The following is a 13856-nucleotide window of genomic DNA, read 5'->3' on the forward strand; positions in this document are numbered from 1 at the left end:
TTGAAGACAGTATGTAACTATTACAATACAGTTTTGTATTGAAGACCAGTTTTGTAGGAAGAAGTATGTAACAGAAGGGGGGGGTAAGGTATGGGGAAGCAGACATAAGGGTCAGACTTGACTCCTAACTCAACATCCTATCATAGCGTTTCATGGATCGAGACGGAAATAAGAATTAAGGTGAGGGGATAGTGTTAAGAAGAAGCTGCTTGGCGAGGTAAGAACTGGATCTTAGGGGCACCTGCAGCCGAGGGTGCCAAAAGACTAAGGCGCGTGCATCCATGCAGAGGTCACCCACAGGGACTTCCGGATGACCTTTAGCACCTAGGATGGCACACCGATCCTGGCATTTTGGGTTCTATCCCTGCCTGCGGTGCTCAGTGCTGTCTTCCAAATGTGTTCCCTGCAGCCTGGGGCCAGAATGAGGAGTCTGGACACTTAAATAGCAGTCACTGCTTTCCTCCCTGTCATGAGCTGGCGGGGGCGGGGTGGGGGGAGGACAGGGACGTAAACCTTCCCCGTGAGTTTTGGTGTCATTACTGACATTTAGGAATAAATAGGTAGGTACTGCACAACATTCGTAGACTAAAAACTCACATAATTACCTTTTCCATTGTCTACTGTGGGCAAGAACATTAATACGTATCTTAAACACCCACTAGGTGCCAGGTTCTTCGTCTCGTGTAAGCCTCCCAACAGTGAAGGAGAGGCGGGATCCGTTTTATTTTATAGAGGAGGAAGAACCTAAGAGTCAGCGCACTCACCCAGCTAATACGTGCCAGAACCAGGGTCCAAACTTAATCTTTCTGATTCTAAAACGCATGAGTCTCAAGAATATTCTTGACATAGCAGTTCAAAATTTTTATGACATCTCAACTTTTAAGCATACAAATGGGAAGTGCGTATAAAGTGATTCTCTTTTAAAACTCTGACAACAGTTATCGTAAGAAGAGAGAGTTAAAAGTTTATCTTTGGCCAAATTCTGACTCAGTGATGGGAGACGAGCTCCTGCAGCATCGATCGAATACTTAGTTTCCTAAAGGGAAACACTTTGCGAGAGGAGAGTCAATGAATTCACTGTTTTCTTTGTCTACCACTGCAATTTTGTATCGTGCAATGATAGATTTTAATCAGTGACACCCCAAAAGAGAGAGAGAAAAAAAACTGGTTTCTGTAGATTTCATCTCAAGCTTCTTTTCCGAAAAAAAGTCTTTCCTATCTTCGTGTCTACTTAGGAGACGGCATGAGATGCAAACAGAACAGCACCATTTTACCTTGAAAGAATGACCAGTGGACACATCCTGCTCGTTTACCTGACTCTTTGGAAGACGTTTTCTGGAAAACTAAAGAACTTCAGCCTCTAGATTGAAGAAAAACGGCTATTTGTGACTGACGCCAAAGTTCTGGCTCTCGAGCAAAAAGAAGACACGTGCGTTTTAGAATCAGAAAGATTAAGTTTGGACCCTGGTTCTGGCACGTATTAGCTGGGTGAGTGCGCTGACTCTTAGGTTCTTCCTCCTCTATAAAATAAAACGGATCCCGCCTCTCCTTCACTGCTTACACGAGACTAAGAACCTGGCACCTAGTGGGTGTTTAAGTTACGTATTAATGTTCTCGCCCACAGTAGACAATGGAAAAACGTACCTATGTGAGTTTTTAGTCTCCGAATGTTTTGCAATACCCACCTATTTATTCCTAAATGTCAGTAACAGCACCAATACTCACGGGGAAGGTTTACAGGACTCCTCGGCAGGTGTGACATGTTATCAAACACATAAAAAATGCTTAATATCTTTGTTTCTTTGACTTTTGGCTGAGTGGAATAGAGTGTGTGACTTTACAAAAGTCAAATTAGCTATAAAATGGGGGTCTAATACTGCTATGAATGCTTCAGAGAGGTAATAAAAATAATGAAGAGAGTGGCGCATGGGAAAATACTCTGAAAAATAAAATGTACTCTACAATATAAAGCATCACCATCCTCTTGAACTGTTTCATACCCAGTTTAACAATCTCCGTGTTTCACATAAGTGCTTTGCAAAAATGTCATTTATAAGAAAGGGCTGTTATTATTCTTATTCTATAACTAAAAGTTAAGAAATATGTAAGCTCAATGACTTACCCAAGGGAACCACAGTAAATCAGAGGAGGAATTGATCCAGTGTATCTTATTTATCAATCTAAAGTTGAAGCTGCTTTCATCAGAAAGAAATAGATGCTAAATTTGAAAGCGCAGAGGTATTCCAAATGACCCTAACCTCTAATCCGGGCAAATCTTGCTTTTAAGCAAACCGATATTTACACAAAAGATAAAATAAAGGGTGACTATTTGCTTTATAAAGGAATTCATCATAGGATTATGAGTAGTTACCTAGGTGCATTATAAAGTAAGTTTTGATTTGCATACAATTCCTCAGGTAAATTTCCTAGACTTTCAAATGAAATAAACACAAGACATAAATATCAATGTAAAAGTCAATTAATAAATTGTATTTACTCAAAAACAACTTGTAAGTGTTTGGGAAAACGTCAGACAGGAAAAAATTCTGCAACTACTTACGGTCAGTACATAAAGGGAGGCAGAGTGAATGAAAAGTGACCTCATTTGATGCCTTAAATATTTTTAAAACTAGGTAGTCGTATATTAATTTTATGTTGCACATTTTAGTATTATTTTTAAAAAAGTCGACAGAATAATGAAATGTGAATTTCAAAACTTAACATGTCATTTTTACTAGAAATTAGTATCTAATTTCTCTGCTTTAGTTGGACTGAGGTCTTTGTCGCATTTTGTGTACCTCACTGTAGTTATTTTACTGAATAATTCATTTATCTGCATTATATTATCCATTAAAAGAAACCTAAAATACATTAGCAACGGGACGTTAAAGACAGAAGGGCATGTTCCAAGGAAGTAATTATTAGATGGATATAAGACAATTAGTACAGCTAAAATCAACACGTTTTCATAATTATGACACTCTGCAAGGCTTCTCAGGATCTGTAGAGGGCACAAGTTAGTTTGTCTTTAAAACCAAGACTCTGACGTGTGCTCAGCACAGCTGGCTGTTTACCAAATTTCTACAAGTAATTTTGTTGAAACAATTGTAAAATACCATCTCTACAGAAATAACTCAAATGTTAATGACACACCTCCACTAATTCTCATCTAATGAGCTGACAGCTTCCAGTGAGGTGCAGCTTTCCACACTGAGCACCATGCTGGGTATTGTCCTGCTGATGCTCAAACCATCCTTTTCTGCCCCCAGCTTAGCACCTCTGTTTCCCTGATTAGATATTCCCAAGCTGCCCTATACTAAATTCTGTTAACCCTGTGACCATAGGAAATGAAAATTCCTAAGTGCTACCATATTAGAGCCTGTAAAATCTTTCCCCCTCTTTATTAAAAATATAACTCTTGACATTCCATGAAAGAAAATTATCTTAAGTGTTTCCTGATCGGGTTGTTTTTTGTAGTTGATCTTCCAAAACAAAACAAATTCTGACCTAGAGAAATCAAGAATTGAAAGCAGTAGGTGTGGCTTGCTAGCCAATTAGATGTTTCTCAGTATTTAGTAATTTAATGACTATGTCTAGCCCTTCTTACAGTTCATTACTACAGCCCTGGGGTAAAAAACTGCAGCAAGGAGTTGACAGAACCACAGTTAATCTGTGCTTCCCTACACTCCTGTGCAAGCATTGCTGGGGGCGGGGGCGGGGGGGGGGTGTCTTCCCAACACTACCAGCAGTGGAACCTGACAACCCTGACCCCAGAGCCCAGGACTTCAAGGGTGCACTGTGTGGTGTAATTTAAGAAATTTGAAAACAAGAAAAGGCCTCTATCCTTGGCAAATGCATCATTCATTACAGAACTAATGTATGCATATAATAACAACAGTCTAGAGAATAATGTCACAAATACTCTAATCAAGGAGAAATAAAAACCTAGAGAGAGAATACAGAGGTATCGAGAATTACTGGTGGGAATTCGGGGGCAAAAAACCCAAAGGTCCCTTAAAGGAAGTTTAAACAGCAGTTTAACCTATTTTTTGTACCATATTGTGGTAATTTTTCCTGACAAGAGTCTACACAGGGGTTGTCTTCAACCATTTTTGAGCATATGTTGCCTGAAAATATCCTTTCTTTGCATGTTTTTATGTAGACATCTAAAATTTTCATCATAATTTAAATATCTGCAAAGCATTCGTGTTTTTATTAATTATATATATAGGTATTTTAAAATAACTGCACCACTCTTAGATATATACAGTGGAATCTAAATATCGTTGTAATTCGATATTAACCATCAATCCATTAAAAATATAGAGCAGGACAAGCATGACTTCAAAAGTTGACATTTTTACATGGTTTGCTTTTCTTCATGAATCCCTTGAAGCTTCCAATTCACTCCCTCCCAAAAGTTTATCCTAATGTAATATAATTTTATTTTTGAAAGCCTTTTATTAGTAACCCCTATCATAGTCTTCTGCAACAAAAATGGGTGTGCATACCTACACACACACATTTTCTTAACGATGTGTGACTATAAAACTGAATTAAAAATTATTTTGAAAAGGTTCTAAGTTAGTCAATGCTAATGATAACTGCTGTTAGTTGATAACCATCAGTGACCCAAGATCTGAAACAGTTATCATGACTCAACTAAGCCAATGTAAATGTATTTTGATAAAATGCGACTTAAAAATAAAATTTCATTAGAAAGCCATCAGGAATAAGCCTTTCCCCCAGCTTAGTTGATAAATATTACCTTTAGCATCAGTTCTAGTCCCACCTTTTATTTTTAACAAATTGATTGCGCAGAAACTTTGTTCACACAGATTGGTAAATGGAAACAGGAGGAAGCTGGTTAGAACTGCCATTTGATTATTGAATGCCTTCAGAGATTGATGTCCCCCAAAATCACACAGTGATTTCAAAATCAAGGGCTATTTCCAATAATCTACCAACTGCTGAACATAACAATTAGACCTTAAGAATTAGGAAAAAAAGCTTTGTGACTTAGTTACTTAATTTGTCAACATCGATATCAGCATAATGCTTGGAATGACCTCCCACCTGGAACTCAAGAGGCTTTTACAGGGCAATGCACCAAAACGAGATTACAATTGAATGTGTATCTTTTTTTTTTCTAAAGTGGAAGAGAGGTAATTTGAACACTGTTCCTAAGGTTGGGCCCCCAAAGCACCTAGTTCTGAGTCTCAAAGGACTACAGCCAAAAAGCAGTTCTTCACGCTCGTGGGCACTCGCTGTGGTATCCGGCAAGGGTCAGCCCAGAGGGAACACGCAACAATGTCCATCTCCCTGTCTTTTCCTGGAAGGGTCTTGACCAGCATACTTTACAAGCTGCTGTCTGTGGTTCTGGAGTCTAATCTAGCATGCAGCTCAGGACTGGCTGTGAGACTCCTCAGAGTCCAGGGGGTTGGTGGGCACACGCCCTGCCTTCTCAGTTCTGCTGGCTACAGCAATAAAACCAGGCTGCCAGCACCTCTCTGGAAGAAGTTTGTAAACATGTCTGGTGCCCCAACTTTTGCAGCTGCCACCTGAGAGAGAGGCCCCTGGATCTCCTGGTTCTGCCAGCCAGTGGAACTTGCATTCACTAGTCCCACAGGACTAGAGCAAACAAAGAAGCAGTTTTTAAACAGGCAAAGAAGCAATATCCTCCTCCCTCTCCCAATCCCCTGCCATGGCAATACACCCAAGCTCAGTGCAGATGGACTGAAACGAGGGCCAACACGCATCCTTGTTTCTCTCTGAAGGGGCTTAACTATATACTTTCCCCACTGCCAACAGAGGGAGTCTGGCTTCTGATCTTGGCGCACCCTCCCCTACCAGGAGCCACCAAGAATAAAGATGGTGGCTTGGATAATCACAAAGGTTTGAGAGACAACCAAGAGCTGACTGACAGAGTTCATCTCCTACATGAGACCAGTCTGTCAAGACTGAAAGAGGGGCAGAAACCAACATCAGAGTCCAAGGTAAATGCAGAAGCGGGAATGTGTTCCAAACAAAAGAACAAGATCCAGCTTTAGAAACTCATCTTCATGAAACAGAAATGTGATTTACCCAAAAGAAAGTTCAAAGTAATGGTTTAAGAGATCCTCACCAAGGTCAGCAGAGCAATGTATGAACAGTGCGAGAATTTCAACAGAGATGATAACTATTAAAAAATACCAAGCAGAAATCATGGAGCTAGAGAATACAATAACTGGACTGAAAATCAAAAGCAAACTAGATCTAGTGAAAGAAAGGATTAGTGAACTAAAAAAAAAAAAAAAAAAAAAATCAATGGCATTCATCCAATCACAGGAACAAAAAGAAAAAAAGAGTGAAGAATGAAAATAGCTTAAGGGACTTTGGGACACCATCAAGTGGACAAATTATAAGCTTTATATCCCAGAAGGAGAAGCAAGAGAAAAAGGGGCAGGGAGCTTATCTGAATAAATAGGGGCTGAAAACTTCCCTAATCTGGGTAAAGAAACAGACATTTAGACCTACAAAGACCAGAGTATCAAATAAGATGAATTTAAAGAGTCCCACACTGAGAAATATGATAATTAAATCATTTAAAGTTAGAGACATGGAGAGAATATTAGAAGCAACAAAAGAAAAGCAATTTGTTACTTATATACAAGTGAGCACCCCACCCCCCCGCCCCTGATAAGACTGTCAGCAAATTTTTCAGCAGAAGTGTGTAGGCCAAAATGAAGTGGAACGATATATTCAAAGTTCCAAAAGATACAAAACTGCCGAGATGACCTTATCCAGCAAAGGCGTCCTCCAGAATTGAAAAAAGATAAGAGTGTTCCAAACAACAGCTTTATACAAGTCCAGCATTATAAGAAATTCTAAAGGAAGTTCTTCAAGCTGAATCACAGGACACCAAAAAGTAGCAAGAAAACCTATGAAAGTATGAAACTCACCAGTGAAGGTAAAGATGTAAATTCAGAATATTTTGATATTATAACAGTGTTGAGAAAATTACTTATGTAACTCTAGTATAACAGATAAAAGACAAAAGTATTAAAATGAACTATAAATAAAATTTGTAATGGATACACAACATAAAAACAATTACTAAGTGGTAAGTCCATACCAATCAATTATTACTTTAAATGTAAATGAACTAAACGCTCCAATTAAAAGATGTTGAATAGATAACAAAATGAGACCCAAGTGTATATACTACCTATAAATGACTGACTTCACCTTTCAGTGAATACACATAGACAGAAACTGAAGTCCATGCAAATGTAAATCAAAAGAAATTAGAGGTAGCTATACTTATATCAGACAAAAGAGATTTTTTTTTTGTCTTTTTGCCTTTTCTAGAGCTGCTCCCACAGCATATGGAGGTTCCCAGGCTAGGGGTCTAATCAGAGCTGTAGCCACCGGCCTACGCCAGAGCCATAGCAATGCAGGATCCGAGCCACGTCTGCCACCTACATCACAGCTCACGACAACACCGGATCCTTAACCCACTGAGCAAGGCCAGGGATCAAACCCGCAACCTTGTGGTTCCTAGTCAGATTCGTTAACCACTGAGCCACAACGGGAACTCCTAGACAAATTAGATTTTAGGCCAAAAACTAACAAGAGACAAAGAAGGCCATAAATATAATGATAAGGGGATCAATTCATCAAGAGGATATAACAGTTGTAAAAACCTGTGCACCCAACACTGGAGCAGCTACATATACAAAGCAAATGCTAACAGATCTGAAAGGAGAAATAGCAATACCCCCACTTTGAATAATGTGTGGGTAATAATAGATCAACCAGATAGAAAACCAATAGAGAAACATTAGACTTAAACTACATGTTAAGCCAGATGAACCTAAAAGACATATACCGAACAGTCCATTCAACAGCAGCAGAATACACATTCTTTTCAAGCACGCAAGAAACATTTTCTAGGATATATACTATGTTAGGTGACAACAGAAGTCTTAAATATTTTAAGAAGACAAATCAAAGCAAGTATCTTTTCCAACCACAATGGATGGAAACAAGAAAAACAAAAACAAACAAACAAAAAACAAGAAAAAAGTGGAAAATTCACAAATAGGTGGGAATTTAAAAAATGACCCTGAACAACCAGTGGGTCAAAGAAGAAATCAAAAGGGGAATCAAAAAATATCTTGAGAGGAATGAAAATGGCAACACAACATAGCAAAACATAAGCGAGGCAGTAAACAAGAGTTCTAGAGGGAAGTTTATCCTGACAACACCCTCCATCAAAAAAATAAATAAATAAAAACAAAAGATCCAAACAACCTCACCTTATAACACAAGGAACAAGAAAAAGAAGAACAAACTGATGTGGAAAAAAGGAGGTCAGAATGAGACACTGAAAAAGGGGACCTGGTGGCATGACTAAATGAGTATTGAGAGATTGGTAATCGAACACGCTGGATGGCTTGGGAAACGCTAAAATAGTGGCATCCAACTTCCACCCCCGCCCCCAAGACTCTTGTTTAATCCACCGAGAACCACTGGGGAGATGGGTGTGGAAGGGAGGTAGGGACACTACAATGAGAAGCAGGACTCAACCGACATTATCGAATTTGTCCTATTTTAAATACGGACTTTCCTGTCCGCACTCCCTCAAAAACTATTTACTGTCTGCCAGGCAATGAGCTGACACAGGAATACAATGCTGATAACGAGTCGGGGCACTTGTGTGCTCTCAGAGCATTTATAATCTTTACCAAAAGTTGGTTTAAAAACAGCACTAAAATCTACTTTCTTGAGTGTTTGTTTTAGAACAGAAAATTAAGATGAAAACATATACAATTTTTTGGTTGTCATTCTGAGATAATAAATGCTTTATCCATTCTTCTATTTATGTTTGAGGGAAAAAAGACAGAAGGTCTTCTGGGATAATAAAAAAGTGAATATCAGATAAACTATTAAAAGGGAAGATAAATTATAAAAATAAATCTATATAAATAATATTTTATTCATATTAATTATATTAATAATATTTGTAAGTTACTGCCAAAACAATAATTTGTTTATATTTATTTAAAAGTAGAATTAAAAAATAAGATCTAATGAGTACTAATACGATTGTTTTCCGGAAAAAAATGCATTCCCTAACTAATTCAGATCATTCCATACTTTAATGGTCTTTGGTCTTTCTCAAGTTCGACCATCTTCATAGGAGACTTCTGGTAATGAGCCAAAATACATACTTTATTTAAGGTTTTCCAACAAAGACATATTTAGAAATAGAATGAGCACCTAGAAATTCACCCAATCACTCAATAAAGCCAAAGCTTTGATTTTTTGGAAGTATCTAGTAAATTAGTCTCTTCCTCTTTTATTGCTCAATGAAGATACATTCTGGTCCCTTTACCGCTCACGCTGGGCAGGAGCAGAAGGTAGAGAATGAATGAGAAAAACAGTCACTTCATGTCAGTCCTTTAGAAAGGAAAGAAGTGACGATGGATGAGGAGAAGGAGCGCTTGATGCTACTTAACGAATGAACATTTAAATGCTTCAAGATAATATATTCCACTAACACGTGACTTTCAAATTCTATCACAAGTACAATAAAAGAATGACTGTATTTGAAAATATTTCTTTAAATTTCTGCCACGGGTTTCGTTTAAACCGTTCTTGTAGTAATGCCATTGGTGTATGATGTTTGCTCTTTTTTTAAAGACGGATATAAACTAAAGCACCTGTACCAGCAACAGCTACCAATTTCCCCAAAGAAAGATGCAGAAGAGCCCAGCGAGACTGCACAGTGCATACTCACTCGTGGGGATGAGAATCTGGGGAAAAGTGAACCATTCTCTTGTTACTGACTGGGCCGGGAGTGGTCACCTGAAAAGAGATTTCAAACCAAAAAGAGGTCACAGTTGTGTTTGTACGAAGACAGTGAATAAGAGCGATGTTTTCATTTGAGGACACCCGCTCTGAAATGGAGAATATAACATTAATTCTCGAAATCTAACGCAACTGCACGAGCCAACAGAATAAGTTAATTCCTGTAAAGAGTGCATTCCTTCTTTTAGTCTAGTGGAGTTCCTCTGCTCAAAATTTTAAACTATTTAAAAATACCTTTCTAATAGAAAACGAATCTTTTTAAAAAATTAGTCGACTGGCTCTCATGCCCAAATACAGTACAACTGTAAATATACTTAATTATATGTTAAAAAAAGGTTTAGTTAATTAGATTCATGTTGAGAAGATATTTCTTTACAACCAACATATTTACAGTTAATTCCTAAATGTAAATAACATGTATTATAATGCACACAATTTAAATGCATACACATGGAAGGAGTTCCTGCTGTGGTGCAGTGGGTTGAATAAAGGATCCAGTGTTTCCACGGCTGCAGCACAGGTCACAGCTGCAGCTAAAATTCAGTCCCTGCTCAGGAAACCGCCATATGCCACAGGTGCAACCATTAAAAAAATAATAAAAAATGCACACAAATTGGGAGTTTGGGTTTAACATATACACACTACTATATATAAAATAGATGAGCAACAATGACCCAGTATAGCACAGGGAACAATATTCATTATCTTGTAATAACCTATAATGGAAAAAAAAATGAAAAAATGGATATACATATATATGTATGTATAACTGAATCACTTTGCTGTACACCTGAAACTAACACAGCACTGTAAATCAACCGAACTTCAAAAAAACAATGCTCAGAGTTCCTGTTATGGCTCAGTGGGTTGAGAACCCATCGCAGTGTCTGTGAGGATGAGGTTCGATCGCTGCTCTCGCTCAGTAGGTTAAGGACCTGGTGTTGCTGCAAGCTATGGTATAGGCTGAAGATGCGGCTTGGATCCAGTGTTGCCATGGCTGTGGTGTAGGCCTGCAGCTGCAGCTCCGATTCCACCCTGGGCCTGGGAACTTCCATATGCCACAGGGGCGGCCATAAAAAGAAAAAATGGAAAAAGCAAAAAACAATGCATAAAAAACTTAAGTCAAGGAAGTAGTGAGTGGTCCTTTTTTAATAGGGTTTTCTGTAAAGTTAAGAATTATCTGTGTAATTTCACTTCAGAGAAAAACATTATTTCCTTTATTTCCAAATAAAAAGTAAAAACCTGATAAAGAAATAATGGTTCAATTTTTTTTTTTGATATTGTAAGCTATTCCCATTCTGAAAGAAAACTTCACAACTTTCCTATCTTATGGAGGGTTCTCAGTAGAAATAAAAACACAGCATCATGCAAGAATGAATCCACCCTCCCAACGGACAAGACATAAACTTATGGCAAAAGGCTTTAAGTTATGCTCTGTCATATTAAAAAAAAAAAAAAATCCCCCTATAATTAGAGAAATGCCACTTGACATCGAGAACCCAAAAAGGCATGATGAGGCAAAAAAAAAAAAAAAAAGCCCCTGAAAAGAAATGAACATTTTCAAAAAAGGTGTTTCATCTTGGATCGCTTGGGTAACAAGGATGCCTGCACACAGTGAATTTCCAAGAAATGCAAATATTGCAAACATGCAGAGATGATGACATTAATAAGCCTAGGGTCGGAGCACCACAGGTAAACATGTGGCTCAACTCCAGAACTACATCCTGCATTCATCCCCAAATGAGGTCTCCATGCTATTCCAGAGGGTACCCCTGGAATACAGTAATCCATTTTCCACACTGCGGCTGTGAGAAAAGCCGACTGTGCCTATGTCACGCTTTGTTAGAGGTTCATGATCACATTATCTCATGGTGGACCTGACACTTTTATTCAGTTTACAGTATGTTCTATGTACAGGCAACTTATTTCCTTTGCCAGGGCTGCTGACAACCTTTTCCACACTATATTAATCTTGTTTACTGACTTTATCTTGGTACAAATATCAGAAAAGTGAACTTTTTATCTCAGAGAAAGAATAAACAACGTGTTGACAGAAGCAGAAGCTATTTTCAGGGCTAAAATTGCTTGTTTACCTGAAGCTATACTTATGGAGAAAAAAATGTTTAAGGCTTGCTCTGGCTTGAAATACATAATCTGAAATTTAATAAATGAAGAAATTTCACATACACCCATGTGACAAATTGCTTGATGAAGACGATGCAACTGAATACAATAAAACAGAATTTATAACTAATTTATACCACAATACAAATGTAAGCTTTCAATCTAGTCAGAAATAATCATACTATGTATTTCTCAGAAATCATATATATATAAACCATAAGCTCAATTCAATTGCTGCAAATAACTCACAAAAGATTTATAATATCAAATGTAGACATGTAAATGACTCTATGTATTCACCTAGCACATGGTCCTTTTTTTAAAAAAAGAGATGAATATCCTTGACTATTATTTTGGGTCAATTTTCGTTTTACTTTTAAAGATGTGCAAATAGACATAGTTTAGAATTTTTTTAAAAAATGAAATAAAAAACCGCTGAGACCCACACGCATGAGGATCTCCTTAGGGTCCACGGCACAGGCCTGCTTCACGAGTAAAACGTCCTTGTCATGGAAACCTCTTGCTTCTTTAGGGACTAGACGTCACTGACCCAAAATCTGAGAATAAGCTCTTAGTACAGAATCCAACCGGTGAAAGTCAGGGCTATACTGGAGTTTCAGTGTATTTTAAACTGGAAAACGTGTTTAATGTGACTGATTATTAGTAGACACTTCAACGTATTATAAACTGTCAAGAAACATTCTTATAGAACTCCTCTTAAAATTTATAATTCAGGGAGTTCCCGTCGTGGCGCAGTGGTTAACGAATCCGACTAGGAACCATGAGGTTGCGGGTTCGGTCCCTGCCCTTGCTCAGTGGGTTAACGATCCGGCGTTGCCGTGAGCTGTGGTGTAGGTTGCAGACGCGGCTCGGATCCCGCGTTGCTGTGGCTCTGGCGTAGGCCGGTAGCTACAGCTCCGATTCGACCCCTAGTCTGGGAACCTCCATATGCCGCGGGAGCGGCCCAAGAAATAGCAACAACAACAACAACAACAACAACAACAACAAAAGACAAAAAAAAAAAAAAAAAAATTTATAATTCAGGGTTAATCTTCCTAAAAATAAAATGACACAATTTAAGACATTCGGCCAAAGTATTCATTTCTAGTCAATAATTAAGTATGGTGATTATTTTATTCTCCAAAAAACTATGCTTTCTGTTTATTCCAGAAATGTCTTAGAAAGAAATCACAAATTAAAAAAAAAAAAAAAATCATGACTCTTTAAATAGCCAGTAAGATATCCACACAGTAAAGTTTGTTAGAAAAGTAGATTTTCATCTCAGAAGCTTACACAGGAAAACAGGTATTATATTTTTCCTGAGAAACAGTATCTCCACAATCCAATTCTTGTTATGTTAAAACTCTGGAGACAGTCCTTTAAATAATTAGCCAATATTTACTGATAACCACCCTAAACATCATACCGTGTGCTCTGGATTTTTATGATTCATTTGTTAAACAGTATTATAGCCTATATTTACAATTCTAAATAAAGCTGGCATCTTTCTCTTCATTTCCTTGGTTTATTACACAAATGATTAAATTTCAAAAAGTAACAAAGTTAGGTAGCAATGGAGGGTCTCTGGAAAACACGGCATTGATGTCAATTTATGGCCTTATTAGACTGTGTAATAAACTAAGTGTTAAAAGATCACATGGGCCCCAGTTTTTACTATTGTTTACTAAATAGTAGTTGTTATTATTTGCAATCAAGTTATCAACCTTAGAAAACAGGGATGCGGCAGCAAGAGATAAAATTTAATACCAGCTGTACTAGTATGATCATCAAAATTCATAAGGCCAATAAAAGCACCAACGCAAGGGAAATTTGGCCAAATGATTTCAATGACAAAATATCTATTTTCTCAACTTTAT

The 13856-nt window shown here is 37.7% G+C and overlaps 1 protein-coding gene and 1 long non-coding RNA gene across 19 annotated transcripts in view; one reads left to right on the plus strand and one right to left on the minus strand.

The window, feature by feature from the left end:
• Positions 1-13856, plus strand: part of LOC146398785 (uncharacterized) — a 344076-nt gene that overhangs the window by 316956 nt on the left and 13264 nt on the right. For 2 of the 5 annotated variants that reach the window (XR_014817312.1, XR_014817316.1), the window contains exon 6: positions 1236-3500. The exons of 1 other annotated variant lie outside the window; for it this stretch is intronic. This is a non-coding gene — a long non-coding RNA (uncharacterized LOC146398785). Of the gene's footprint in view, positions 1-1235; positions 3501-9687; positions 10958-13856 lie in introns of those variants that run through there. 2 more of the 5 variants (XR_014817314.1, XR_014817315.1) reach the window with 2 other exon arrangements.
• The window catches only part of GPATCH2 (G-patch domain containing 2), a 188915-nt gene that overhangs the window by 70843 nt on the left and 104216 nt on the right, over positions 1-13856 (minus strand). For all 14 annotated transcript variants that reach the window (XR_014817295.1, XR_014817296.1, XR_014817294.1 and 11 more), the window contains one exon: positions 9785-9852. Coding sequence is in view for 4 of the 14 variants with exons in the window: in XM_021064101.2 (XP_020919760.2) it covers positions 9785-9852 (68 nt within the window). In the remaining 10 variants the exon portion in view is untranslated. The remainder of the gene's footprint in view (positions 1-9784; positions 9853-13856) is intronic.

Source organism: Sus scrofa, chromosome 10 (assembly GCF_054392235.1).
Source record: "Sus scrofa isolate SSC_HxYL_T2T_F1_AM1 chromosome 10, Sscrofa_HxYL_maternal_Yorkshire_Landrace_v2.0, whole genome shotgun sequence".
Lineage (NCBI taxonomy): Eukaryota > Metazoa > Chordata > Mammalia > Artiodactyla > Suidae > Sus > Sus scrofa.